Source organism: Heloderma suspectum, chromosome 1, assembly GCF_057233095.1.
Source record: "Heloderma suspectum isolate Gila_16-S chromosome 1, 16-S_ref, whole genome shotgun sequence".
Classification (NCBI taxonomy): domain Eukaryota; kingdom Metazoa; phylum Chordata; class Lepidosauria; order Squamata; family Helodermatidae; genus Heloderma; species Heloderma suspectum.
In genome coordinates, this window is record NC_139458.1 from 12,790,748 (window position 1) to 12,818,226 (window position 27,479).

Consider the following 27,479-nt stretch of genomic DNA (forward strand, 5'->3'; position numbering starts at 1 on the left):
TGTTAGCCACTTGGAAATGTTATGTCAATTGAAGATTGGGTTATAAATACTCAAAATACATGAATTAATATACTAAATGAAACACTTTGGAACTTGGTTTCAGAGAGAAGGTGGGCTAAATTAAATCCCAGAGCTGGGATTTCTCCCATCCTGTCACCGCTTCTTTTGCGGAACACTCTGCATTACCCCAGACCTGGAACCCTATCCAAAAGAGTCCATCACTTAATGCTGGGTCCTGATGGCAGCAGTCTCAGCCCAGAGTCAGAAGACATAAAGTGTTTCTCCTTTTCTTTGCTTCAGGCAGAGTTATAAGCAAGCTTTGGAATTTGAAGCTCTCTTTTCCAGAAAACACTGCAGAGAAAAGCAAGCTTTGTGGTTACTCGTAGAGCATGGCCAAAGTATTCAGCCCAGGGACTTTATCATTGCTTTTGGAGTGGGAGGGTTGGGGCAAAAATGGCCCCTGAAGATTCAAATAATCGAATCTTCAGGGGCCAATCGCTATTGTTGTTTTTTGGGCGGGGCGGGGGAGTGGTGGCTTACCATTAAAGAAGCAGCAGCTGAGGGCTACTCCTTTTATGTTTCAGTACAAAAAGGCTTTGCCACCATCTGAAGTTGCAAAATTTGAATTTGAAACTGAATGCCACATTTTTGGGGGTGGGGCAGCAGCAGGCAGAAGATGGCTATTCCCACTGGCCAAATGGTGCTGTGAAAGTTGGGGAGAGGATTCATCCTGACAGTAGTTACTGTAGCAGAACCCTTCGCTGCCCGTATCTCACATTGGCACGCTGCTTATAGAATTTATTCAGGGTACACCAAAAGCAATAGATCATCTGCTCCCTTTCATGCTTATCTCCGTGTCTTACCTGCTTTGCTGCTGGGAATAATAACACAAATTTGCACTGCTGTTCTCTTGTGTTAGGGGGACTTGGTACTCATCACATGAGGCAGAGCAGAATTCTGTGCCGCTTGTGCCTTCGGGGTGAAGACAGATCTAACATTTTAAGTATGCTGGAGATGATTTGAAAATGCTTTTTTTGTCCTGAAATTTCAGGTGCATTTTAAGATCCTGGAGCAAACTCTGGAAAAGAAAGTGGCTCTTGGGGAACCAAGTAGTATCTTCAGGAAAAGCCAGCTGTGGTTGGCTGGTACCCATGATGTTACTTTACCAAAGTACACGTATACACACACACACACATACACACACACACATCACCAGAGCAGCTTTGCAACTGTTTCTAAAATGTTGATATTTTTTTGAAAGAATGAAAATATATGTGTGTGTGATACATGTATACACACACACACACACACACACACACTTAGATATGGAGAACTACATGTCTGCCTTTAAAAAATATATATATATATTGTAGAAAGCATAAGACTAGGGCCAAAATTGAAAGCTGATCCAGAGTTGACTAGACATTTCTATGTGCGTATGGGAAGTTGTGAAGCCAGGTTCCCTCTGTGGGTGACTGCTGTTACATTTGTTCCATCAGTCTTCCCCTTTCGCTTATCCTGGGGCCTAAACCAGATGTGAACAAAATGAATGGGATGATTTAACTACCAGCCTCTTTCTCTCCATCTCCCAGGTGTCCCGCAAGATTTGCCACCGTCCACTTCTTGTATTCCGCTTACCTAACCTTCAGGTGTTGGACGGAGTAACAGTCAGCCCAGAAGAGAGGGCGAGGGCCGAAGTCCATTTGCTAGAACAGCAAGTAAAGCACAATTATTATAATTAAGTTTTGTTTAGGCCTCTTTACCATTTTTGGGAGGACTGAGATGGACGTCATTCTGCCTGCTCAGATGTTACCGCTGGTGTGTTCTTTTCCTGTTCCTTCCTTCCTTCTGAAATTCAGCATGTTTTTGACATGCGTTTCAGGGGCAGCCATGTTTGTCATGAGGTTCGTGTCGGCATCCATGACACTTCAGTAATGAGCACTGTTTAGCTCCACTCAATGGCACTCCCATCTTGAGCTATCCTTAAGTCCCAAAGGTGGCATATGCCCCCCTGGGTCCTTGTTACCTGCTCAAATGATCATCTGTATGCACCCATAGAACCGAAATAACACTTTCTGACAGGGCTTGCAAGGTCAGCTTGCTTCTTTTTCTTTTACCTTCCTACAGCACCAAATGACTTTGAATGTATACTTGCGATTTGCTTTTTAATCTGGGGGAACTCATCCCCCATGCCACCCTAGTCATCCAAAAAGCCAAATTAGTTCCCACAGGCCTTATTTGATAGCTAGCAGAGTAGAACAAGAAGTGATAATTGTGGGGGAAGAATAGCATATGGCTGGGGCTAGGAAGCAGAAGGGTGAGAGGCTGGGTTATGGGATTAGATGGGTGAAGCTTTGAGAGACAAAGAGGCAAGAATGAACAAGAGAGGAATGAGAGCTTGTCCTTGTCACTTTTTGCGTAAAATCAAATTCTCACATTGTTCCTGCAGGCTCGTATTTGTTTATTAAAACATGTGTACGCTATAACTTTTTTTTAATGCTGATAATGCATCAGGACGTCCATGCAGTCTAATTGCACCTTCCTGTCCAGGGCCCTGTGCGTGCTGTGCATGTGGGGGTTATCTTTACATGTACACAAGGGGCTGTATATGTGTGAGCTTCCTTGTTCCCTTTTCCCCACTGTTGACCTGTGGGACGATCACACTGGAACCTCACACATGCAAAGGATTGCTGTATTAGAGTGGCAAGCTGTAAAGGGCCGTTGCTCAGTGAGAGCCACCCCATTTCATCAAAACCTTGCTGAAGCTAAGATGGCTTAGGTCTGGTCAGCGTCTGGATTGGAAACTGCCTTGAGTGTCATCCTGGAAGAAAGGTAGATACAATTTAATAAATAAAATAATTACACCAAACTGTATATTCCATAATTCTCCACAATCACAGCATTTGGTGCCAGGTGTCAAATTCAGCATCCTAAGAACCTCAGCATCTCTTTCTTTTTGTCGTGAGTCACGTTGCTAGCCCTTATGACTTTCAGACATAGGTGTGTAAGTGTGTGCACAATACCTGGTAGCTAGATAAAGCTGACCAGAATTTCCAATGATCAGGGATGCACCCATAGAACCAAAATAACATTTTCTGACGGGGCTTGTAATTGGATCCATTGCAGTGAATAGCTACTAGCTCCCCTCTGCTATTAGGAGAAGCAAAATGAAGTAAACAAAGTAACCAACTGATTACTTTGCTAGATTTCCATCATGGATCCAGGCTGCAGGGTTTGTTTTTTTTCTGGAGCAGACTTTGGGTCATCTAGGCAGATAATATTTTGTTGTTGTTTTAAATTGCCATAGGGAAAAGGCCATTCCACACATGTGTGTGTACGTAATTTGGCCTTTACAATATTGTAAGAAAGGTGTATGTTGCAATCAACAGCCTTTTTAGATTTGGAGGAGTCTCTTTGGTTAGACCCCACTCCCAGTCTCTAGCTTATGTCAGAACCCATTCAGTGGCCTGGTTTGCACATAACACTAAGCCATGGTGTACTTTAATACATTTGGCTTGCCATTGTGTCCAAACCTATCCCTGCAAACAAACCATAGTTTGTTAACCAGCTATAAACCACAAATAGAAGTCATGGTTTGTTGGTTTATGAAGCCTGCCTTGTTTAAACCATGGCTTCTCGTAATGTTTGAACCCAGAACTGTGGCTTATCCTTGACCCTGCCTTGTTTGCATTGCTATCTGCCCTGAAACAGAGACACTCATCAAGAGCAGCCTGAAAACAAAACCACTCTGAAGGCTGGCAAAATGGGCAGGAGAGAAACAAACTAGAAATAGGGAAAACAAGTCACAATTTGTTTGGTTGTTTGCTGGACAATTCATAGCTAAAGCAACGAACCATGGTTAACATAAACCATGCACTATGTGAGAAGCTGTTTGTGATGCCTTAAGCCCCAGTCCCACAAACACACGCTAAGCAAAATCTTTGCCACATTTATAGTAGCTGAGGCAGCCACATATTTCCATAGCACCAACTCCTCAGTGGGTTACTGCGCAAAAACCAGCGTGTTTTTGCCACTCGAAGATGCAGTGCTTTGTATACAAGATGTCTAAGTGCTTGTGGATTGAATCGCTGCATGTTGTAAATGCTTTATTTCCAAACTGACCTGTGCTTCTGTATGTTGGACATCACTTAAAAATAAAAAACATGGCAATGTTAGTGCAGCTGGGAAAAGAATGTGAAAGCTCCCCTCTCTTTAGAGAGATCTCCTGTTTTTCAGAAAGCTTCAGTGAAGATGCTCTACCTCGTTATCTGGAACAGAACTGAAGCATTATTTCATTAGGCCACCGAAGTGGAACAACAAATGATTTCTCGGTTTTCTTCATGACATCCAAGCTATTCTTCCCTAAGTGCTTGTTAGAAAGTTAAGAAGCAAGATCTTATATCGTCCCTTTTAAAAAAAGAAAAAAAGCTTTTGGTGAAATGCCATGAGAAATCTCACACTGAAGAAAGTAGCTTAATTAGCACCTTGTTTTCGACCAAAGCTATCAGAGACCCAGAGACATTTTAGAACTTAAGGCAGAAATCCCCCTCCAAAGTGGTAAAAATATCATCATAAACAAAACCATGTACAGATTGTTCCCTTTTTAATGGTTTCCCCAAATCTGTGGCTATCCATTTCATCCTTCCTGGAAGACAGCTGCCCTGGAATACCATCTTCCCTTGGTGTCCAATTCATTGCTGTATCCATTTCTGAAATGTTTGCCCTAGACCCACATTGCACTTTTGTGAGAGGGAGCATCCCTAGTTCCTGGCACCCTCTGGAGAAGCAAGGACAGGCTGGCAAGAGGGGTGGGACCTGATGGCATCGCACGGTAGAATATCGCTGTGGTGCTGCATTCCTTGTGCAGGTTGCTGATAGGATATTGACGTGAGGAGATGCTCACAGCCAGTTTGAGCGTTGGGCTGGAGTTCGAGTCATAGCTGGTTCCCCAGCCGCAACAAACTGCTCTTGCAAGCCAGTGCTCAAGGACAAGGTCCTTTCCCACAATTCTGCGTTGCCTACTGTGTTTCCGTTGGTCCTTCAGCCATATCTTTCTGGGATACGGGCAGAACCTTTTTCACAGAGGAAGTTTAGATTTCAGAGAGTGTTTAAAAAGGTATCAGCAAGAAGAGTGAGAACCACTTTTAACTGCACCACTGAAGATAGAGCTATCTTCAAATACTATGAAGATAAACTGACACCAGTTTAAAAAGAGATGCTGTCAAAGTTCCCCAGGCTTAGGCCTAGAAAGAAGCTTTAGGTGCTCAGTAATGCTCACCTCAAAGGCGAGGCAAGCGTTAGAAGCCCCCAAATATGTTATGGCTTACCCCTGCTCTGAAAGGCCATATCCAGGAGAACTGCTTCTGGGGGCAGACACCCACCCCCAACGGGACACTTTTGCCCCAAGAATGATCCCCCATCTGTTTGTATAGGGGATGCTTTTAAAGGTCACACCCAGAAAATATTAGCATGTTCATATTGGTTTGGAAATGAGCCGAACTATTTCCTGATTTGGAGGAATAACTCTGCTTATTCCCAAGCCAATGCGGTGCGAGCTGGGGGGAGCTCACCTGTCTCCATATAAGAGATAGGTGAGCTCTATCTATATTGCTTTTGTTCCAGTTCTCAAATCTCCTATCAGTTTGTGGGGGTGGTATTTAACCCACATGCATTGGTTCTAAAAAATATACACAGACTTGTTTGTGGGGCATTTTACTACCCCAAGACATTTTCCAATGTATCCTGGGGCGGTAAAATGCCCCCACAAACAAACATGTGTCTGTGTTGTCAGAAGAAGCATGTTATAAACTCAGAATATTAGAAAACTATCATAAACTGTCAAGATAAAACTTTAGGTAAAACATTTATTACTAAGAATAAATAATTCTTCTCTTTGAGAATAAGAATTATTTGGGGGTGTTGTGAGGTACTTTTCTACCCCCATAACAAAATGGTCTCTGGTGAGGTGAATGTTCCCCCTTTGAAATGCCCTGCTTGTGCCACCCTACAGATACCAAGACCATGTAAACCTGCTTCCCTAGACCAGTTTACTTTGGGGGGAAAGCCTGGGGGCATTTTTACACTCCAGTGCATTGCTTGTGTTTGGGGCATAAAGATATCCCAATGGCAAAATCAATAGGTTATTGGGATCTTTTATGCCCCAGGTGTGTTTTTGTTTCCAGAAAGAAAACATGAGGACATTATGCCTTGTGACAGCATGCAACAATATCATGGGAGGACTATGTTGTAGTTCTTCTTCTGAATAAGTCCTGCAATGTAAAGTGCACTTTGGGTAGGTTTGCCACCCTAAGTGATGAGGGTTCAACTGGGTTTAGCTATTTTAGATCTCAGTCATCCTGGGTTCAGACTGTCAAATCTCACAATTAATGGCAGACCATGATGGGAATTCTGGTTTCTATGGTGAGTGGTGCCCAACCAAACCAAACGTAATCCACTTAACTTCGGAGTGGACTCCCACGAGAAAAGGCAAAACATGCTGGGAACTGCATTTTTACTGTGGCACGGAAGCACCAAGATTGGGGTGGACAACTTGTGGCCTTCCGGATTTATTGATTTGTTTGTTTCATTTCTATGCTGCTCAGTAGCTGGAGCTCTCTGGGCAGTTCCCAGAAATATGTCTTGACTGACAACTCCTGTGATCCCTTACCATTGGCTATACCGGCTAGGGCTGATGGGAGTTGTAGGTCCAAACATCTGGAGGGCCACGAGTTGCCCAGCCCTGCCCTGGAGCAAGTGCTTAGGCCACTGCATGATGAACTAATCATTTCAAAACTTGGAAATGGAAACAAAAGGCTTCATAGTATTAAAAAAAAAAATCTTCAAAATACCCATTTGAAGCACATTGTGATTTTAATATCTGTTCCAATCTATTTAAAAATAAACTCCAGTTTTTATAATATATTCTGACGTATTAGCTTCTTCCCTATGTGGAATCCAACCCATCCCATATTGTTTTTATCCAGCCCTCTAAGAAAACACCTTCAAGATCTTTCTATTTCTTAGCAATTTCTACTCTAGCTGGTAGAATTAAGTTGTTAATCATCTCTTGATGCTTTGAATGTACAATATCTTCCATATACCCAATAGAAATCTTACTGAAGTCAGTGCATAAGTGGTTATGTTCCTAATAACCCCTGCCCCACATTTTTGCAGAGCTCCACCACATGTGACTATCAGTTCTAGGAAATACATGTCACCAGCAAACATCTAATGACTGTCTGTTACATTTCTTTTTTTCTTCAGTGGTCAGGAAACCTGGGAGATGAAATCCAAAACAACTACTACCTACTTTCTGCCCGCCCCTGGTGTAAGATACCAGCTATAAAGAACTTTATAATGATTCTCCCTCAGCCCAGTAGATAATTATCTATCTACTCTTATTAATAAAAACAGCATTCCAAATATATTCTGTCTGTCCCTCTCAACCTTGTTGACTGCACATAGTTAGAAACTGAGTTGTTTGTTTTAAAATGCTGGATTTATAAGATGTTACAATACTGGCCAAATACTATACGTTGGTAGGCAAATCTTAAAAATCAGGTTTACCAGACTCGCAGCACAAGATTCTAGTAATTCATTTACATAGAACCTTGTACAAAAAGGGGCCTATATTTTAACTCAAACAGTAGGGATGAAATAGTAAGTTGTATATCCTAGCCTGAGATATCCCCCAAATTAGCAATCATTTAGCCAAAGTTAAGCATTTTTTAGCCCCTTTGATTTAAATATGCTTAACTTTCCCTCTGCAAACAGTGTGACTTCAAAGTGTTGAAATTTGGCTGGGTTGTTTCCATGGTTTTGTTAGTTTGTTTTTGGAGCTACTGTGACAAACCAGAAAGAATTCATTTTGAAATTTGACAAAACAAATTCATTTGTTTTCTTTATATAAATGCGCATTTTTTTCAGCATGATGAGATTTAAGGATGCTTTATTCCTAACAGACATGATGCTAAGCATATAACTACCACTGAAAATGGCAACTGCACATTCCTCTTCCTGTCCATAATGTTTAGTGTGTCCTGACATCACAACATTCTGTTTCTTGGTGTTGCTCCACATCATTGACTGTTGCTCAAGGAGTGGGGAGGAGTGGTAAACACGGAATGTTATGATGTCATGACCCAGGTTTAGTTGTCCTAAATGTTATGGAAGGGGGGACATAGTTGCACAGCTGCCATTTTCAATGGCCGCTGTGGATTTTTCTCCCTAGGTGAGTAGCCTTTTTTTTCCTTACGGCATTTCCAAGAGTGAGAGATGAGGCTTACTTATTTGCCTCTTATCTCACCGTGTAGGTCTTTCCTCCTGCTAACTCTCCAATAGACTGTGGATTCCCCGGACTGCAAACTACTTTCCCCAAACCATGTGCCATGAGGATAACCAACATGAACTTGATTGGAGGTGTGAACCACTTATATGGGGCTGACTTTTTCTTTCCTCATACCATTGATGAGGTGTTTGGGAGCGAAACTAACAAAAGTGAGTGTAAATTGACCACTGTGCTCTTTATTTCAAGCTAAATACATGTCAGAAGAGTTTGCCCTCATCTGGTCACTTCTCTGGATGTGGGTGATCCACTGTGACGCTGTTGGATGGCCTTGAACTGTGCAACGGGAACACCCAAGGAGAGCAAACGCTCTCAGGTGGTGGACAGTCAGTTGGTTCAAATACCTCCTCAGACCTACCCCTCCAGGCTTAGGTCTAAGTGGTCTCTCACCAAACAGCCTTTGGCCAAGCAGCCCCCAGCTAAGTACCTGGAGCATGGAAGGGGCAAACACAAACTCCATTGTAGGCAGCAATTCCCCAGGTGTCTCCACTCGAAGCCTACCTCACCAAACCCAAAAACTGTGGCCACGTTTTAATCCAGGACCGCTGTCCGTCTCTTTTTTGCCAACCACAGGGAGCCTATGTGGGTCGTAATGTGTGGTTTGCGATTCGTTGAAAACTTGAGCACCTTTAGAATTAGTCGAAGTAATACTAATATTAAAACTATTATCATCAAGAACTTGCTGCTGCATAGTGATTGAGTTTTTAAAAAAGAACAAACTGCCTGCAAGCTTACAAATTAAAAAGGAGAAGACCATAAGGAAAGGGGAAGGGCTACCAAAGGAGAAGGAGAGACAGGGATCTGACTCATCTGAGGCAGAAAGCCCAGTAAGAAGATACATGTTTTCCGACGCTGTTTGAACAAACAAGGGAGGAGCAGAGCACATGTTGAATGTGAGGCAGGCAGTGAGTGTAAGCGAAAAGTGGTAGCAGCAAGATGGGAAGGATGGAGGTGTGAATCCCAAGAAGTAACCAGAAATTTAGTTAAGAAGAGTGATAAGAGGGAGAATAAATTCAACAGCCATGTCTCCTTTACAAGACAGACAAATGTATTATATTTCCAGCAGTGTGTTGGGGGACCTATGGACATCAACCTTACATTATCCTTTCCAAAAATACTGAGGAGCAGCTCTGAGTTCCGACATGTGGATGCGAGAATTTATTTACTTATTTGGCAAAAATAAGTAAAAATCCTGAATCGGTTAGCTGTCTGTAATCCACATACTTTTCATATGCTGGCCTTCTTTTGCATAGTCTAAAAAAAACAATAAGTTTGGAGAGTGCCAATTTTACAGTTTGACTTTCAGGTAAGAAATCAAAGAACACAGCAGTAGGAACATGTAATCCTAGGAGCATCCATGCAGAAGTAGCCATCAGGCAAACCAGAGGTGCATCAGCAGCTAACCTTCCAAGCCATGGGACATCACAGAGTGGCCCCTCCCGAACAACGTAAGCTTACCACTCCAGCGAGGAATATGAAGGTATGTGAGAGTTTATACAGCAGTATCTTCTCATTCTTTTTCTCTTGGGATTTTGTTTACATTTTGGAGACCCTTGCATGTTGCTCCTCAAACTGAAGATATGAACCAAATGTAGCACACAGGAATATATACAGCTATCTGGGTGAGAAGACTGTTAAAAGCCAAAGTGATTCGGCAGCTTGCCAGTTTTTAGGTTATTTTTATCCCACTTTTCTTCCAAGGAACTCAGCATGGCATATGTGGCTATTCCATGGAGGATAAGGCTGTCAATGGCTACTAGTCAAGGCTGGCATCAAGGATAGGCATGGTTGGGCACCTGCTGAGGTCCACACCCCAGCAGGGATGACTGACCAGAGCCCATGGAGTTGCTCCTCCTCGTCACCATTGCAGCCTGCATGTTCCCCTGCCTCTCACTCTGGCCCAGACGGCGGTGGTGGACAAGCAGGACGAAGGACGAGCAGCAGGAGATTCCATGGCCGGCTTGCCCCCTGGCTCTGTGCCTGTAAAGCAAGCAGGTGGTGTCAGTGATGAGGAACGAGCGGGGTACCGCAGGGCTCAGTCCTGGGGCCAGTGCTCTTCAACATTTTTATTAATGACTTGGAGGAGGAGGTGCAGGGAATGCTGATCAGATTTGCAGATGACACAAAATTGGGCGAGATAGCTAATACTTTGGAAGACAGAAACAAAATTCAAAGGGATCTGGAGCGCTGGGCAGAAAACAACAGAATGGCATTTAATAGGGATAAATGCCAAGTTCTGCACCTAGGAAAAAGAAACCAAATGCACAGTTACAAGATGGGGGATACGTGGCTCAACAATACTACAAGCGAGAAGGATCTTGGAATTGTTGTAGATCACAGGCTGAATATGAGCCAACCATGTGATGTGGCTGCAAAAAAGGCCAATGCTCTTTTGGGCTGCATTAATAGAAGCATAGCTTCCAAATCCCGGGACGTACTAGTTCCCCTCTACTCAGCACCAGTTAGGCCTCATCTGGAGTACTGTGTCCAGTTCTGGGCACCACATTTTAAGAAGGATGCAGACAAACTGGAGAGGGTTCAGAGGAGGGCAACAAAGATGATCAGGGGACTGGAAACAAAGCCCTATGAGGAGAGACTGAAAGAACTGGGCATGTTTAGCCTTGAGAAGAGAAGACTGAGGGGAGATATGATAGCGCTCTTCAAGTACTTGAAAGGTTGTCACAGAGAGGAAGGCCAGGATCTCTTCTCGATCATCCCAGAGTGCAGGACATGGAAGAAAGGGGTCAAGTTATAGGAAGCCAGATTCTGGCTAAACATCAGGAAAAACTTCCTGACTGTCAGAGCAACACGACAATGGAACCAATGACCTAGGGAGGTGGTGGGCTCTCCCACACTGGAGGCGTTCAAGACGAGGCTGGACAGCCACCTGCCAGGGATGCTCTGACCTGGATTCCTGCATTGAGCAGGGGGTTGGACTCGATGGCCTTGTAGGCCCCTTCCAGCCCTACTCTTCTATGATTCTAAGAAAGAGGAGGAGGAGCAAGAGCAGCTGGTGACAAGGGCAGAGAATCATAGAATCAGAATAGTAGGGTTGGAAGGGGCCTATAAGACCCAGAGAAAAGGACTCAGCCAGGGCTTACAGAAGTCAGCACCTGCAAGCCCCGGCCAAGTTGAGCTACTTCACGCGCCACTCGCATCTCGAGCAGGGCGCGAGTGATGCAGAAAGTGGTGCAGCGGAATCCCCAGCTTCTCTCTGATCAGAGTTAACAAAGGGCGCCACTCGCCCTCAGGGTGTGGGTCTTGAGGAGGGTGCTCAACCTCCGTGGGCTGGATTGGGCCCAAGGCATGCCAGAGGTTGCCCTCTCTTGCCATATGCACTGCTTGGAGTTCCACAATGGAAGAAAAATAGGGTATAAATATACTAAATAATTAACTCCGTTGTTTAGCATCTGTGCCACAGACACTGCTGCAGCGGGCCTGGTTTGAATTGATCTTCTCATCTGACCCTCTTCCTCTTTTCTTTTTCTTGCAGAAAACTGGGCAACAGCACTTCCTGATCAAATGCCATGTAAATAGCTGTAGGAGCAAATGGACACAAGTTTTAATGTTGATCTAAAATGTTAGCCAGGTTGTCACTCCGCCAGCTTGAGTTACACCAGAGAAGAATTTGTTCCCGAACTTCACATTTATATATTTATATCTTAGATCACAGATGAAAATGAACTAATGAAGCTTCTTAATGTTGACAAAATGTGCTTTTTTTCTGATCCAGAACTGAACAAGGTATGCTTACCCAAGTGCCACTCTTAGGGTGGTATCTAATGTTAGTCTAACTGAAGTTCCATTCATTTCAATAGGACTAACATTGGGTACAACTCTTAGGGTCATTCTACATGTGACAATCTGTAGTGTGATTATTTTCCCCAGGTTTTGTTTGCTTGTTTTGGTATCAGTGCAAAGCAAATGCAAAGCATTGGAGTTTTAATGTAAAGCAAGCAGCTGAGAGCAGGAAGAATGCCATTTGTCTGCTGAAAATTGCCCCTCTCCCCAAGCTGTTTCCACACCCATGTGGGGAAAAGATGTGGGTTCCCCATATCTTTTTCACCACAGGGAGAAAAACATCTTCAGGAGGGCAACTTCGATAGCTAAACACTGGGAAGCCTCTGCCCTGCTTCCCTACCATTTGTTTGCCCAGGCTGCTTTGGAATTCATGTAGAAGAAAATAACAAAGTCCTGTCATACCTTAAAGATGAACAAATTTATTATGGCATAAACTTTCGTGGATTAGAGCCCACTTCATCAGATGCATGAAGACATAGAATCATAGGACCATAAAACAGTAGGGCTGGAAGGGGCCTATAAGACCGAGTCCAACCCCCTGCTCAGTGCAGGAATCCAAGTCAGAGCATCCCTGACAGGTGGCTCTCCAGCCTCATCTTGAATGCCTCCAGTGTGGGAGAGCCCACCACCTCCCTGGGTCATTGGTTCCATTGTCGTATTGCTCTAATGGTCAGGAAGTTTTTTCTGATGTTCAGCCGGAATCTGGCTTCCTGTCACTTGAGCCCATTATTCCGTGTCCTGCATTCTGGGATGATCGAGAAGAGATCCTGGCCTTCCTCTCTGTGACAACCTGTGGGCAAGGTGCTTGAGCGGGTGGTTGTAGGACAGCTCCAGGCACTCTTGAATGAAACGGATTATCTAGATCCATTTCAATCGGGCTTCAGGCCTGGTTTTGGAACGGAAACTGCCTTGGTCGCCCTGTGGGATGACCTCTGCCGGGAGAGGGACAGGGGGAGTGCGACCCTGTTGATTCTCCTGGACCTCTCAGCGGCTTTCGATACCATCGACCATGGTATCCTTCTGGATAGGTTGTCTGGGTTGGGAGTTGGAGGCACTGCACTACAGTGGTTCCGCTCCTACTGCGATGGCCGATTCCAGAAGGTGGTGCTGGGGGATTATTGCTCTGTGCCATGGCAATTGTGCGATGGGGTTCCACAGGGCTCTATTCTATCCCCCATGCTGTTTAACATCTACATGAAACCGCTGGGGGAGGTTATCCGGAGGTGTGGGCTGAGGTGCCATCAATATGCGGATGACACCCAGCTCTACCTCTCTTTCTCATCAAAACCAGGTGAGGCAGTGGCTGTTCTGAACCAGTGCCTGGGCACGGTAATGGACTGGATAAGGGCTAATAAACTGAAACTCAATCCAGACAAGACGGAGGTACTGTTAGTGGGTGGTTCGTCTGCCCGGCTAGGTGATATTCAACCTGTTCTGGAGGGGGTTGCACTCCCCCTAAAGGATCAGGTTCGTAGTTTGGGGGTGCTCTTGGATCCAGAACTGTCACTTGAGGCACAGGTGAACTCAGTGGCACGGAGCACTTTTTATCAGCTTAGGCTGGTATACCAACTACGCCCTTATCTGGACAGAGATAGCCTTGCTACAGTTATCCATGCTCTGATAACTTCTCGTCTGGATTACTGCAATGCGTTATACGTGGGGCTGCCTTTGAAAACGGTCCGGAAACTTCAGCTGGTCCAAAATAGGGCAGCAAGATTGTTAACAGGGACTGGCCTGCGAGCTCATATTACGCCAGTACTTTTCCAGCTGCACTGGCTGCCAGTCCATTTCCGGGCCCGATTCAAAGTGCTGGTGTTAACATTCAAAGCCCTTAACGACTTGGGGCCAGGTTACCTGAAGGATCGCCTCCTCCCATATGTGCCTGCCCGGACCTTAAGATCATCATCAGCGGCCCTTCTCCGTGAGCCCCTGCCAAAGGAAGTGAGGCGGGTGGCTACTAGGAGGAGGGCTTTTTCTGTTGTGGCACCCCGGCTCTGGAATGAGCTCCCTAGTGAGGTTCACCTGGCACCTACATTGTACTCCTTTCGGCGCCAGGTGAAGACCTTTTTATTTTCCCAGGCATTTTAGCTTTCTAAATTTTTATCTTTGCTTTTTTAAATCTGTATTTTAAACTCCTGTAGTGCTGCTAGGTTTTATTGTGGTTGTTTTGTTATATTGTGGTTTTAATGTTCTATATATTTTAAATTGTTTTATTGTGTGTTGTTTGGTTTTAGTTTTTGTGAACCGCCCAGAGAGCTTCGGCTATTGGGCGGTATAGAAATGAAATAAATAAATAAATAAATAAATAAACAAACCTTTCAAGGACTTGAAGAGCGCTATCACATCTCCCCTCAGTCTTCTCTTCTCAAGGCTAAACATGCCCAGTTCTTTCAGTCTCTCTTCATAGGGCTTTGTTTCCAGTTCCCTGATCATCTTTGTTGCCCTCCTCTGAACCCTTTCCAGTTTGTCTGCATCCTTCTTCAAGTGGGGTGCCCAGAACTGGACACAGTACTCCAGATGAGGCCTAACCAGTGCTGAGTAGAGGGGAACTAGTACTTCCCGGATTTGGAAGCTATGCTTCATTTTCAGCTTGTGATCTTCCACAATTCCAAGATCCTTCTCGCTTGTAGTATTGTTGAGCCAGCTATCTCCCATCTTGTAACTGTGCATTTGGTTTCTTTTTCCTAGATGCAGAACTTGGCATTTTTCCCTGTTAAATGTCATTCTCTTGTTTTCTGCCCAGCGCTCCAGTCTATCAAGATCACTTTGAATTTTGTTTCTGTCTTCCAAAGTATTAGCTATCCCGCCCAATTTTGTGTCATCTGCAGATTTGATAAGCATTTCCTGCACCTTGTCATCCAAGTCATTAATAAAAACATTGAAGAGCACTGGGCCCGGGGCTAAGCCCTGTCGTACCCTGCTCATTACCTCTCCCCAGTTTGAGAAGATCCCATTGATAAGCACTCTGTAGGAATTAGGAAGTAGGAATTGAGCACTTCTGCCTTTTCTTTGTCATCTGTTATCATTTTGCCATCCTTATTGAATAGCTGAACCACCATTTCTTTCCTCCGTCTTTTACTATACACATATTTGAAGAAAGCCTTTTTGACGTACTATGCATGTATTTGAAGAAAGCGTTTGAGCTGCAAAATGAAATGTAGAAAGCACATTATCACTGTCTGCATGCACTTTCTGCATTCCATTTCCCCCTGATGTTGCTATTACTCTCCTATTTGGCTCAGGATAACACTTCAGGCATCTGATGAAGTGGACTCTCCTCCGTGAGTTATGCCATAATACATTTGTTAGAGTTTAAGATGCCACAAGACTCTTTGTTGTTCTTGCTGTGACAAACTAACACGTCTTCCCCTCTGGAAATCGTATATATGAAAAGAAGCACACAACGAATCTTTGCAGGTGTAGTTTAATCATCAGCCCACTATGTTTACTTATCAATGGAAAGGAAAAAATCCAGAAGTGCATGCTTACTCCAGATTGATTATTAGGCTCCTGCTGACAGAAGGCTTCTCTGTTGTCAATATTCTAGCATTTCCTCCCTCAGAGTTGCCTTATGCTGCTGTGCCCTGCTTTAATTAGACTTTGAGGGGAGGGGAGGTCACATATTACAATATGGTATGTGCTGAAAAGACCAATATAAAGGACAAAATATTAACCTAAAAGATCAGTGATAACGAGGACTAACCATTATGGCCACATAAGGATTTGCTGACAGAAAAATAAATGCTTTATTTTATTTTACAAGTACACTTTAACACTTTATTTTATTGTATTGTACACTTTATTTTATTTTACAAGTACACAAGTACACATCGTCATCATCATCATCATCATTTTGCTTTTGAGAAACCGTGACAAGTAATAAAAGAAAATTGCCATCCATTCCTATCACATGTCCTATTTAGGGATGTGCATGTCAGCAAAACCTGAGCTCGCTGAAGTTCCCTGAATTCCATCTTAAAGCTCGTTCTGACATGAGTCCTTATCAGAATGTGAGCTTTGGGTTTTTTCTTTTCACATGAAAATTCGTGTATATTTTCATGTGTATTTTTCCAAATGTACCCATTATTTGTGTGCATTTTTGAAACATACCCATTCTTCTCTCATTGATTAAAGTGTACTTGTGCACATTTTTCAAAAGTACACATTTTTTCATGCACAATTTTCAAATGTACGCATGCCGTCAAACACATTTTTGAGGGGGGTCTGTGAATCACATTGCAAACTCAGAAACGTATGGACTTCGACCACAGATTGTATCTGAGTCTATGTTCAATCCAGAGGGTGCAAACTAGGTAAAATCCTGATCAAAAACAAACTGAAACAAATTTCTCATACATCCCTAGTCTTGTTTAGAAGTTGGAAATCACATGGAGGACTGTCTATGTGATTAGATTCCCAAATGGGGGCTTGAATTAAAGTTATACAATCTGTGAACAGAAAATGTGGATGGGTGGCCTGACATAAGACTGCAACATCCCCAAACACACTGCCCCCAAACACATTAAAACCCTCTGGTGTTCCACAAAAGGAAAAATAAGTGCATCTGATTTAGGGGAACTGAACAAAGGGCTCACTTGTATACATCTGTGAGTGTGGGAGTTCCGGAATCGGACACGATTGCCCTCACGGAGAAGGACAGAGCATGGCAGCAAAGTGGGACAATAGAAGCTGGCAAGGGACACCACGTAAGTTGAATGTGTACGGCTGTTGTTATAGTAGAACGGGTGGGCAGAAGGTAGATCTCCAGATGTTTTGAACTCCCACAAGCCCCTGCCAGCATGGCCAATGGTCAGGAATGCTAGGAGCTGAAGCCCAAACAATTGGAGATCTACTTTCTGTCCACCCCTGCAGTAGAACGAGGCACTGGTGGTAGGCTTGGAGAGCCCTGTTTTATGGTCAATGACAGGCTGAGCCTCTACTAACTGCAGTTGGGTTGGGTGTTGCATAGGGGCAGGAGGATCCTGGGTTCTCTTGACCTGGTGTGCCTCTTGGGGCTATGGGGACTGTGCTTTGAGGTGCTGTTTTAAGGGGGGAGCTTTGTGGTGGGAACAGAGAATCCCACCACTAGCAAACTGCTTCCAAGGATGTGGTGGGGTCAGAGCAAGGTTGAGGCTGTGGGCAGCCATGCCTCCTGGATTCTGTGCACTCAGTCCAAGATCCCTGAGGGGCTGGAACCTGAAGTGCAGTACTTAGGAGTCATTGCTCTGCTGACTTGCACAAGTGCAAAAGGCCAGGCTCCTGGTATTTATACCAGGCCCAGCCAATCCAGAGTCTTCATACTGCCTGCCAATCAAAGAGGCTGATGTTGCATGTTGTTGTTCTCTGATCTTGAAGAGGATGCTGAGGCTTGAGCAGATACAGTCCCAGGAAGTTCATAGGCTCAACCACCTCAGTGGCTAATTCTACATTATGAACTAAAGTGTGTAAGAGAGGCCCAATGCTTTTTTTAAAAAAGAAGTTTGGGGGGGTGGCATTTTGAGTGGAGGAGCTACTGAGGTTCTTAACCCTCTCTCTGTCCACTGTTTCTCCACTCCATTCCTACAAGGAACTTTCCCACACAAAGGGTTTCAAATGCCCATTCCCCCACTGCTTCCTTTCCCTAAACTGTCCCATCCAAAAGGGCTTCTCTGTCTGCCTCTCCCACTCTTTCAAAAGTTGCAGTTTTGTTACACGTATTTAAAGTAAGCTAGAATAAAGAAGAGCTGTGCTCGATCAAATCCGAGGCCTATCCCATCCAGCAGTCTGTTCCCACAGTGGCTAATCACTGTGAGAAGCCCACAAATAGGACACGAGTACAATAGCACCCTCCCACTCGTGTTCCCGAGCAACAGACACATACTAATCGGGAACTGGTTAAAGAACAAAAAGTAGAGAGTAGTAATAAATGGTAAATTCTCCAAATGGAGGGATATAAACAGTGGGATCCTACAGGGATCTGTATTGGGACCAACGCTTTTCAACTTGATCATTAATGATCTGAAATTAGGAGTGAGCAGTGAGGTGGCCAAGTTTGCTGATGACATCAAATTATTTAGGGTGTTTAAAACAAAAAGAGACTGCGAAGAGCTCCAAAAGGATCTCTCCAAACTGGGAGAATAGGCATCCAAATGACAACTATGGTTCAATGTAAACCCATGATTATCCTATAGTGTCTGGGTTCTGGTGTCATGTAGCAACCTGCACTCAGTCCAATCAGGGGTTGAAGATTCAAAATGGCCGTGGACTGCACCCAGCATGCGCCACAGCCAATCAATAATTAGCCTATAACTTGCTGCCAGGTCAAAGCCTTGCTCTGAAAGATACATGCCTTACACTGCATGAAGAGCCAGGTGTCCATGCAAGCTTGTAGCCTATGCAGCACTACTTACAGGTTTGATATCATTGCCTGAAATAAGGGAGAAACAGTTATTCCCAAAGTTGCTAAAGACAAAGGGCAGTTTTTAATGTAACTTTGGAGAGTGACTATAATAAGACCTTGAAAGGATGTTGTTCAAACAGTCCACTAGCTAGAAGGAAAGCAAGCGAAGGCACTGCCATATGACATCTATCTTCCTTCCAGTGGCGTGTAGGAAACTCTTTCCTTGCATTTGTATCCATCCTTTGTTTTGGACACAATGAGGGGAGAAAGAATGGGTGAGACCCCAAACTATTATGTACATGTCTGTGTGCCAATGCAGATGTTTCAAAGATACCAATTCTGTGCAGTTTCCAGAAGCTTTTGTCTATAAAAAATGTTGTATGTTTCACCTGGCATTTAATTCTTCTAAATGGATGCTACTCTCCACCTATTATGGAAGCCCATTGCTTCCTTGAAACATTATTTGCATAAAATAAATTGAATAATTGATAGCAAAGCTGGCGCTTGGTAGAGATTTGCCCGTAATCACGCTGTGTTTAACACACAGCTCATAGCTTGTTTAATGGGATGGAAGCTGACAGATTTTTCTTGTACAGCTGCTATAGAACTCATAGCTTTCAAATGACCTCCATGTACTTAGCTTCTTTTCTTGTTAATCTTGCTGCTCTTTTTCTTCCATTAACGAGAGACTTCTTAAAGGAAAACATGCAATGTTCTGCATCCCTTCAAATAATGGATGGTTTGGCCCTGGAAGGTATTTTACATCTTCTATTTTTAAAAAAAAAATATTACAGAAGAAATCTTAATGCTAGAGCTGGAATAGTTCTGTTTGCAAATCTCAAGGTTTTTAACATTAATTACTTTGAAGGCCTCCAGCTGATGGATGGGATAATTTTGTTCCTTGTTTCCTTTCTCTGAAAGAAGGCTGTCAATTATCAAATTTATGTAACCATTTCAGGGATTTTAGATGTTTCAGCTTAGCAATGCTCTTGGCCAAACTAATTTTTCAGAAACACAGACATGAAAAAACAGAGCCCCATTTACTCAAGAATAGTTCTAATTCAGGTAAAGCCTGACAAATCCTACTAGAATCAGCGGTAGCTGCAACTGAACAACTGGACTGAGGATGGCTGCTGTTTTGTGTTAACAAGCAATGTAAAAATAAAATGTGCTAAAACACACACACCACACCCTCACATTAAAAATTATTAAGATTACTATGAGCATGTCTCAATCTGTCATTCAAAACATTTAAAGTGTTAAGGCCTTTTAACTGCTTAACTCACCAAGCACTTAAAATAGTTATTTTGTAAATATTTAATAAAGGTGTTGATTCTCTGCAAAACTAAAAGACGAAACAAAAGCTCCAAATAAGAATAGGAATTTGGAAAATAATTGTTTCAAACAATAAGCACTAGAGTAGTGAGAATGCTGTGGACCAGGAAGCCTCCAATTCAAATCTTCCCTCTGCCATTTTTTCTATAATTTGTACATATTTCTTCTGTAACAATACTCTGCTATTCAATCCAGTAGAATTCTCAGAGCGGCTAACAGTATATATTTAAAATCACATAGACTATGAAACCACAAACTATTCAAACAGTGAAACAGCACAGTGCGAGTGCATGCACCACTTGCTCCCGCCCCAGCATAGGACAGAGGTAAAATGACATCTAAAAAGCTTGGGAAAATAAAAAGGCCACTCAGTGCCAAAAGGTGGTCAGACTCCGCACCAGCCAAAACTCCCTGGGCAGGGCTGGCACAAGACATTTTGCTGAGGCAGAGTAGCAAATGGCAACACCCTCACCCCCTGCAAGTCACGGTGCATCGTACCCATAGCTGGTCAATGTATTTTGGTATCTGAGGCAGAAAATCCCACATGCCTCCACATTTTCCTGGCAGTAAAAATACAATAATAGTAACAATTTTCCGCCTTTTCATTATACCCTAAATCACGTGCCTGAGGCACCCATTTCAGCCTTCTCTCCAGTCACCACCCACCTCACTTCAGATAGTGGTGGGACTCAAGAGAAAAGCCCTCAGGGAAGCTCTTAATACTCAGGCAGGCACAATCTTCCATTACCAAGGTCCCAGGGCTAATTGATACCTGCACTTTTAATTGCACTTGGAAATGAACCAGTGCAGTTCTTTTATGATAGGTGAGAGATGTTAGTAGCCTAGCTGTTGGATTGTGCATCGACTACAGTTTCCGAAGAGTCTTCAGAGGCAGCCCCAAGAAAAATGCATTGCAGTAGTTTAAATGGGATGGTACCAGAGCTTGGCTAACCCAGCCTTCCCCAACTTGCTGCCCTCCAGATGTGTTGGAATATAACCCCCATCATCTCCAGCCAGCACATCTGTCTTCCTCTCTCTGTCCTGCTATATTGCAAAAACAACCTCACAGGGTGGTGCTGAAGCTTTTTGTGTGTGTTTTTTAAAGGATAATAAAAACACACTCCGCTTATGTATAAATGCAATAATATTCTCATACACCTCGTTAAACCTGGACGCCTGCCATAGCAGCCATCTAAATCCCATGCTGTAGTCCCACACTGCAGAATGAGCCAGTAGTTCCTTACACAATCTTTAGTGATATGGATGGATTTCGGAACATAGGAAGTTGCCTTATAATAGGCTATTTATCCATCTAGCCCAGTGTGTTCTATTCGGACTGGCAGTAGCTCAAGACAGAGACATCACCTGCTACCTAATCCATTTTTTAAACTGGAGATGACGGATTGTTTCACGTGCCAATTTGGTGGCAGATGGACATCAAAATTTCAGTGGAAGGGGATGAGATTTTCAGTAAAGAGTTAAAAGCCTGCACTCTGATCTATTCTGGATTCCATTTTTTAACTGTGTTAATTTAAGATTTAAGAGCATTTAGTGTAGTAGCTTTTTTAAAAGCTTCATAATAATGATAGCAAAGGTAACAATGCAGCTCCAAAAGGCAAACTTGGGTTTAAGCAAAGGAATCTGTACCTTTGCTATGGATATTTAGGATACTGGCCCATTGCATTGGTCATAACAAGACTGAGTGTAGATCCCGAAATGCCGCTGTTTCTGAGGAATAATACATGTTTGTTTGTTAATTTAATTAAGTAATTACAATTTTATTAGTCCAAACTCTGTGGGTGCTTCACAGGATAAAACTTAAAATCCTGAAATACAATAACATTGTAAAACCTAATACAAAACCATAAGTTTAAAACAGAATAAAACCAAAGTAGTAACCAAGATAAAAATCAGCAGCAGTGCAAAGCTCAAAAACATGCCATTTTTATTTATTTTTATGTATTTATTCAGTTTATAACCAAAGGGCTAAAAAGCCTGGGAAAATAAGAAAGTCTTCACCTGGCACCAGAAAGACCACAGTACAGGTGCCAGGCGAACCTCTCTGGGGAGGTCATTCCACAACCAGGGTGCCACAATTGAAACGGCTCTCGTATTAGTGGCCACTTGCCTCACCCTATTCAGTGGGGGCACCTGGAGAAGGGCCTCTGAGGATGATCTTAGGACCCAGGCAGGCATATATGGAAGGAGATGATCCTTAAAGTAACTTGGCCCCAAGCTGTTTAGGACTTCGTAAGTTAATACCAGGACTCTGAATTTGGCCCAGAAATGGACTGGCAGCCAGTATGCATCATAAAACACTGGCATAATATGATCTTATTGCAGTCTGACACGTGAAGGTGGTGGTGATGGGCTTCCCAACCTTTCCAAGATGCAGACAGCTGTACCTGAGATCAGCTGTTCTGCGTGGGCAGCTCCCGAAGGATTCAAAAATTAATGCCAAAAATCCATTGAACTGACTTCCAGGCACGGGGACACACATGAAATCATAGTGAACATAGGTTTGGGGTGGAGGGAAACCTGTGCAGATGGACAGAGGAGATGCGGAGATCTGCGCCCCATGCACAAAGTCTTGCGCATATGCAAGTAGTCCAAAAACAACACAGTTCGCTAGCGACAGCCAGGCTGGGAGGAGATAAGACTGGCTATTTAAACCAAACCTACATCTACGGCACAAGCCTCCCCCGATACTTTGATCCGTGCATTGTTTGATGAATGGCCTCAATTATCAGCAGGGCCCTTTCAAACATTACTGTGTCATGCAGCCAAGGTGGCTTTTTTATTCATTAATTTTTTTTTACAGCGATCTATCCTGGGCCACAGATAATATTTATTTTTACTCATTTAAAATATCTCACAGCCACTTTTCTGTTGGAACATCACACAAAACCACTTAGAAACAAAACAACAACAGGAGTCTCGCAACAACAGAGGCTTGCCTGGCGCCTATGTTGTGGTCTGTTTAAAGCCAGCTGAAGACCTGATTTTCACAGGCCGTTTAGTCTTTCAATTTCTGTTTTAAATCTGCTATTGTATTTTAAATCTTTGCACTGTGGCTACGTTTTATTTTGATTTTCATTTTATACTGTAGTTTTAACTTTTTATATTATATTTTATCATAAGATTTTATGGTTGTGATTGTTGTGAACCACCCAGACAGCTTCAGCTATTGGAGAGTATAGAAATGTAAAATAAATAAATAAGGAACAGATAAAGCAATAAATAAGGAAGATTTTTTAAACCCAAACCAGAGAGGATTGATAAAGTTCATATAAAATCAATATAGCAGCAACATTACTGAATAAGAAGAAAACCACTAAAAGCCTCCAGGTACAAGAAGAGCTTAACATGTCCTCTGAATTATAAAAATGTTGGTGCTTCCTTCACCTGCCTGGGAAGAACAATCCAGAAGCAGGGGACCACTACCAAAGACTCTTCTCGCTAGTTACCACCTGCCTAACCTCACGTACTCTCCACTGCAGATTTTAAATTCTGGGCAGGTTCATACTAATAGTGTTGTGAGCATCTACACCTCACATATATAGTATTTAAAATAAGAAGCCCCCAGAGTGTTTGGAAACATTGGGGTGTCTGTATTCCTTGTTTTGTGGAAAGAAGGAACCATGTCAGTTTTCTTCATGAGATGGCTGCGATTTTCAGTTTAATCACTCATCCTTTAGAAGCATTTGCTTGCTTTTAAGCTTTGTGTAATCCTTCGTGATATTTTTCTCCTTTTACAACAAGAGGCATTTTCCATATGTTGGCACAGATTTCCTTTACAAATCTCTTCACTGGTCGGAATTAGCTGCCTCTTCTGTGAGTTGGATGGTTTACAAATGAATTTCCCCTCTTACACACATGCTGAGGACCAGAAAGTCTGGATTGCTTTGAGCCTTAACAAAGAAAGAAGTTGTTACAGTTTTACAGTTCTATCTGTCTTCAGTCAGTTTCTTAGACTATCTCCATCATGGCCACAGATGTCTATGTCCTTTCAGTGAAGTAGGCTTATAAAACATAATAAAGTATAATTCCTTATAAAGTTGTCTTGAGGACCTGTTTGGTTGAAAGGTGACATAGACATTTACAGTACACTCTTATGCATGCCTACTCAGAGGTGTCCCATTACATTTGGTGGGACTTAATTCCAGATGTAGCCTTAAGAAACACAAGTGGGATCCGAAGAACTGTGCCACTCCACGTTAATGCCCATGCCCAGGGGTGGATGAATCTGTCAGTTTTGGTTTCTCCATTTCTGATTTTTCTAATTTTAAATGGTTTGTCCTTAACTTTGAGAATGTCTTCCATGTCCCATCTTAAATGCAGTTCATCCTGAATTTTGAGATTTATTTGTTTTAAAATGCATGAAAATTTGTACACATTATTTGTGCATTTCTCCTATACACATCTTTATATACATTTCTTAATTTGGAGAACTCTATTGAAAATTTGGAAAAGTGTGAATTTTGAAGGATAACTGAGTTATGGTTTGTGCATTGGTCCAAAAGTGCAAAATGTGAACCAGATGAATTTCTCCTTCATCCCTAGCTTCAGGCTTGTGTTTCTTGAACAGCATCTCTCTCTCTGCCCCCCCCCCGCCCCAAATGGCAACCTGTTTTGAGAACTAAGGAGACTTTCAAAAGCAGTTTTTGATATGCCAAGGTGAACTGCCCTGAGACAAAATTCTCACTGGGCATATCTAAAGTAGCTCTTTAAATCCAGGCCCATGGAGAAATAAAAACACAACACACTTTCTCAGACATTCTTACTACTTCTCAATCATCACTGTGTGTTTTAAAGAGCTATTTTAAAATGTTTTCAAGCAATACATTTAAAATGAAACATCCCACATCATTCATTAAAACTGGGAGAAAAGTATATATCTGTTACATGCATGTCAGAAATGTGGGGCATATTGATATTTAATCATAAATGTTAAGAATAAGTGTTTAAAGGCCCAGAGAAAAATGATAGAAAAATCTTCCACTCACCAGGAATTCTCAAACCTGATTCCCTGCCATTAACAAATTTATGTATTTATTATACCACACTTTTTTTTAACCAAAATTGGTTCCCTACCATCTTTTACCAAAAGATACTTTTAAAATTACACAAAAATACAATCCTATTTAAACAATAAAGTATAATATTCTAAAACATACCATTTAAAACAACCAGGCTAAGAAGACAAAAGCCAGATCCTTACCAGAAAGGACACTTTTCATGCTATTGGTGTGAGTGTCCAAAACAAACTGTATGACGCTAACATCTCTGTTATTTCCTACTGGTCTTCGTAAAGAAAAAACAATAAGGATTAAAGTTCTCCAGATTTATGACATTTACCATAGCATATCAACCACAGTCCATACGGTGCAGCAGTATTCCACAAAATCACCATAAAAATACAAAATAAAATCTAAATCCACTAATATACTTAGGCACCAGGTGTGATAATTGCTTCCTATTAACTTGTCGAGAGTTATATGCAAATATTTTGCAAGAATTATTTTGGTTTTAACAGAGAAGATGAACTAAAACTGCTAATCAGCCAATATTTATAGCATTTTCCTTGTTTCAAAACTGAATCTTGAAGATAAGGCGAGGATATTATTCAAAAGAATGAAAACATGTTTTTATTAAATGCCAGATGTGTTAAGTAATACAAGTATTTGTCTGGATTTTATTGGCTGAGGTCTTTTTATTTAAAGCAACTTGCTGAGTGCCCCAATTTTTTCACATTTCTGAAACGATGTTTTTACACACACATTCCCAATTTGTGCAAAAATAGGGAAACACATAAACACCTATCAATTGTGTTGTTAAGTTCCCAGTTCTTTCAGATTTCTTCCCACCAATTTGTCTGAAAAAAACAGGTATTTGCAAACATGGGTAGACTAATTTCTTGTGTCCTTTCATTTTTCATGAAGTGTTTTCAAAAGACTTCAATCAGCCTTAATGGTGCATTTTTAGTTAAGGAAACAGAATGGGAGAGAAGTCAATTTAAGCTCCCTGATGAACAAGTGTCTACAGAAGGGGGTGGGGGGTGGGTGAGTCATAAATGGGTTTTGAAAACACAGCCAAAACAAGCAATATGCCGTGAGCACAGCACTCAGGGAAGCTGGGATACAATGGAAGGAGTAAAATACTGCAGGGGCTTTTTAAACTACAGACAATTGGAACAATAGTCTAGGCCTAGACATCTGTGTTCAACTGTGCAGAGGAAGGTGAAAAGGAAGCTACAGTTCTTTAAAGGGGCCTTAAAAACATCAGAAGGAGGGCCAAATGAATGTGGGGTAGTTGACGGGGCTAGAAATCAAAATTGGCATATTTTGCCATTTAATTCACTTCGTAAGGGATTGCCTCCTCTCTCCTTTTTTAAGATACTAAGACATTATTTGGAATGGCTCCTTTTATCCCTTCCCTAGAATAAATAAGCCTATTTTTATAGCCCCTGTGGCGCTTCAAAAACCCAGAATTATTAGTCAATGTTGCTTTGCAGAAATGAAATTTTCGGGGCAAGGAAGCACATTTGGTGTTCTTGCTGCCCAAAGGATAACGACATGAGCATTAACAGGCTAAAAGCAAAAAGGACCCCATCCAACAAGGTCTCCTGCACAAGCTCTTGTGTATTTTGAGAAGTCTTATGCCCCAGAGTAATTAGAGTGTAGCCCAGAGTAATTTCTATCCAGTTAACAGATAAAACTAGTTTGCAGCCATCTGGTCCCAACTGCTCATATGAGCAGCACCAAGGGGCGGGTTTTGGCCTTCAGAGCACCAAATGGGACTCTGGGTCCAGGATATTTGAGAGAACATCTTCTTGGTGGTGGCTATGGAGCAACCTTCTGAAGGAAACCCACTGAATTTGTCCCCCTGCCCTTTTTTTTTTTTTAGGACAAAAGTAGATGTGATGGAGGCCACCACATTTTTTGTGCATATGGCAAGGGATTGGGGGGGGGGTCCTCTAATTTTACCTTCAAAAGGAAGAGTTGCCAGACTTCCCTGTTGCCAACACTGATTTTTCCCTTAGCCTGGCTCCAGTAGATATAGTAAGCCAGGCTGAGAGAAAAGTGCCTGAGATGAAGAAGCATGGAATCTAAGGAGAGTTAAGGGGGGGGGGGGATTTAATCTCTCATCTTCTTGGTGTTTTTGTGGGCTGCTTGATGGCAAGATAATCCTATTATATGGCTATTGTGGTATTGCTTTATTGTACGTACATAATTGGACTGTTAAGACAAATAGAAGACCCATCAGATCTTTCCAATCTTCTCTGCATTCGTTCTACTTTAGTGCTTTTATTTTCCCCCTTTACTTTTTCATATGTACTGCCCCTTCTGAAGTAAAAAAAAACAAGCGGGGGACAACTCACACTATATGAGAATGGTGCGCAATAAAACAGGGACTGCCTCCACCAGAATCCGTCTTGTCTTTTGGAAGACCATTCTTCTTTCTTTACTGTTGATACTGGCTTACTAAACTTACTGTTTTACTCTTGCTGTATTTTGCTTTAGAAACTAAAAATGGAAACTGCCCTATGAATGGAAATAATAAATAAAAAACCAGTTCCTGTACAGGGTCTTTTCAATGGTTTCCATGTGTGAACTGTTG

At 42.5% G+C, this 27,479-nt stretch overlaps 1 protein-coding gene across 10 annotated transcripts in view; it reads left to right on the forward strand.

Moving 5' to 3' along the window:
• LRRC9 (leucine rich repeat containing 9) overlaps positions 1 to 14,278 on the forward strand; it is a 91,665-nt gene extending 77,387 nt beyond the window's left edge. For 7 of the 10 annotated variants that reach the window (XM_084836161.1, XM_084836171.1, XM_084836180.1 and 4 more), the window contains 4 exons: positions 1,593 to 1,718; positions 8,313 to 8,496; positions 9,651 to 9,824; positions 11,838 to 14,278. In XM_084836161.1, the coding sequence (XP_084692287.1) occupies positions 1,593 to 1,718; positions 8,313 to 8,496; positions 9,651 to 9,796 (456 nt within the window). In that variant the 3' untranslated portion in view covers positions 9,797 to 9,824; positions 11,838 to 14,278. Of the gene's footprint in view, positions 1 to 1,592; positions 1,719 to 2,550; positions 2,701 to 6,182; positions 6,820 to 8,312; positions 8,497 to 9,650; positions 9,825 to 11,837 lie in introns of those variants that run through there. The other 3 variants (XR_014788038.1, XM_084836197.1, XM_084836206.1) reach the window with 3 other exon arrangements.
• The last annotated feature ends 13,201 nt before the right edge of the window (positions 14,279 to 27,479 follow it).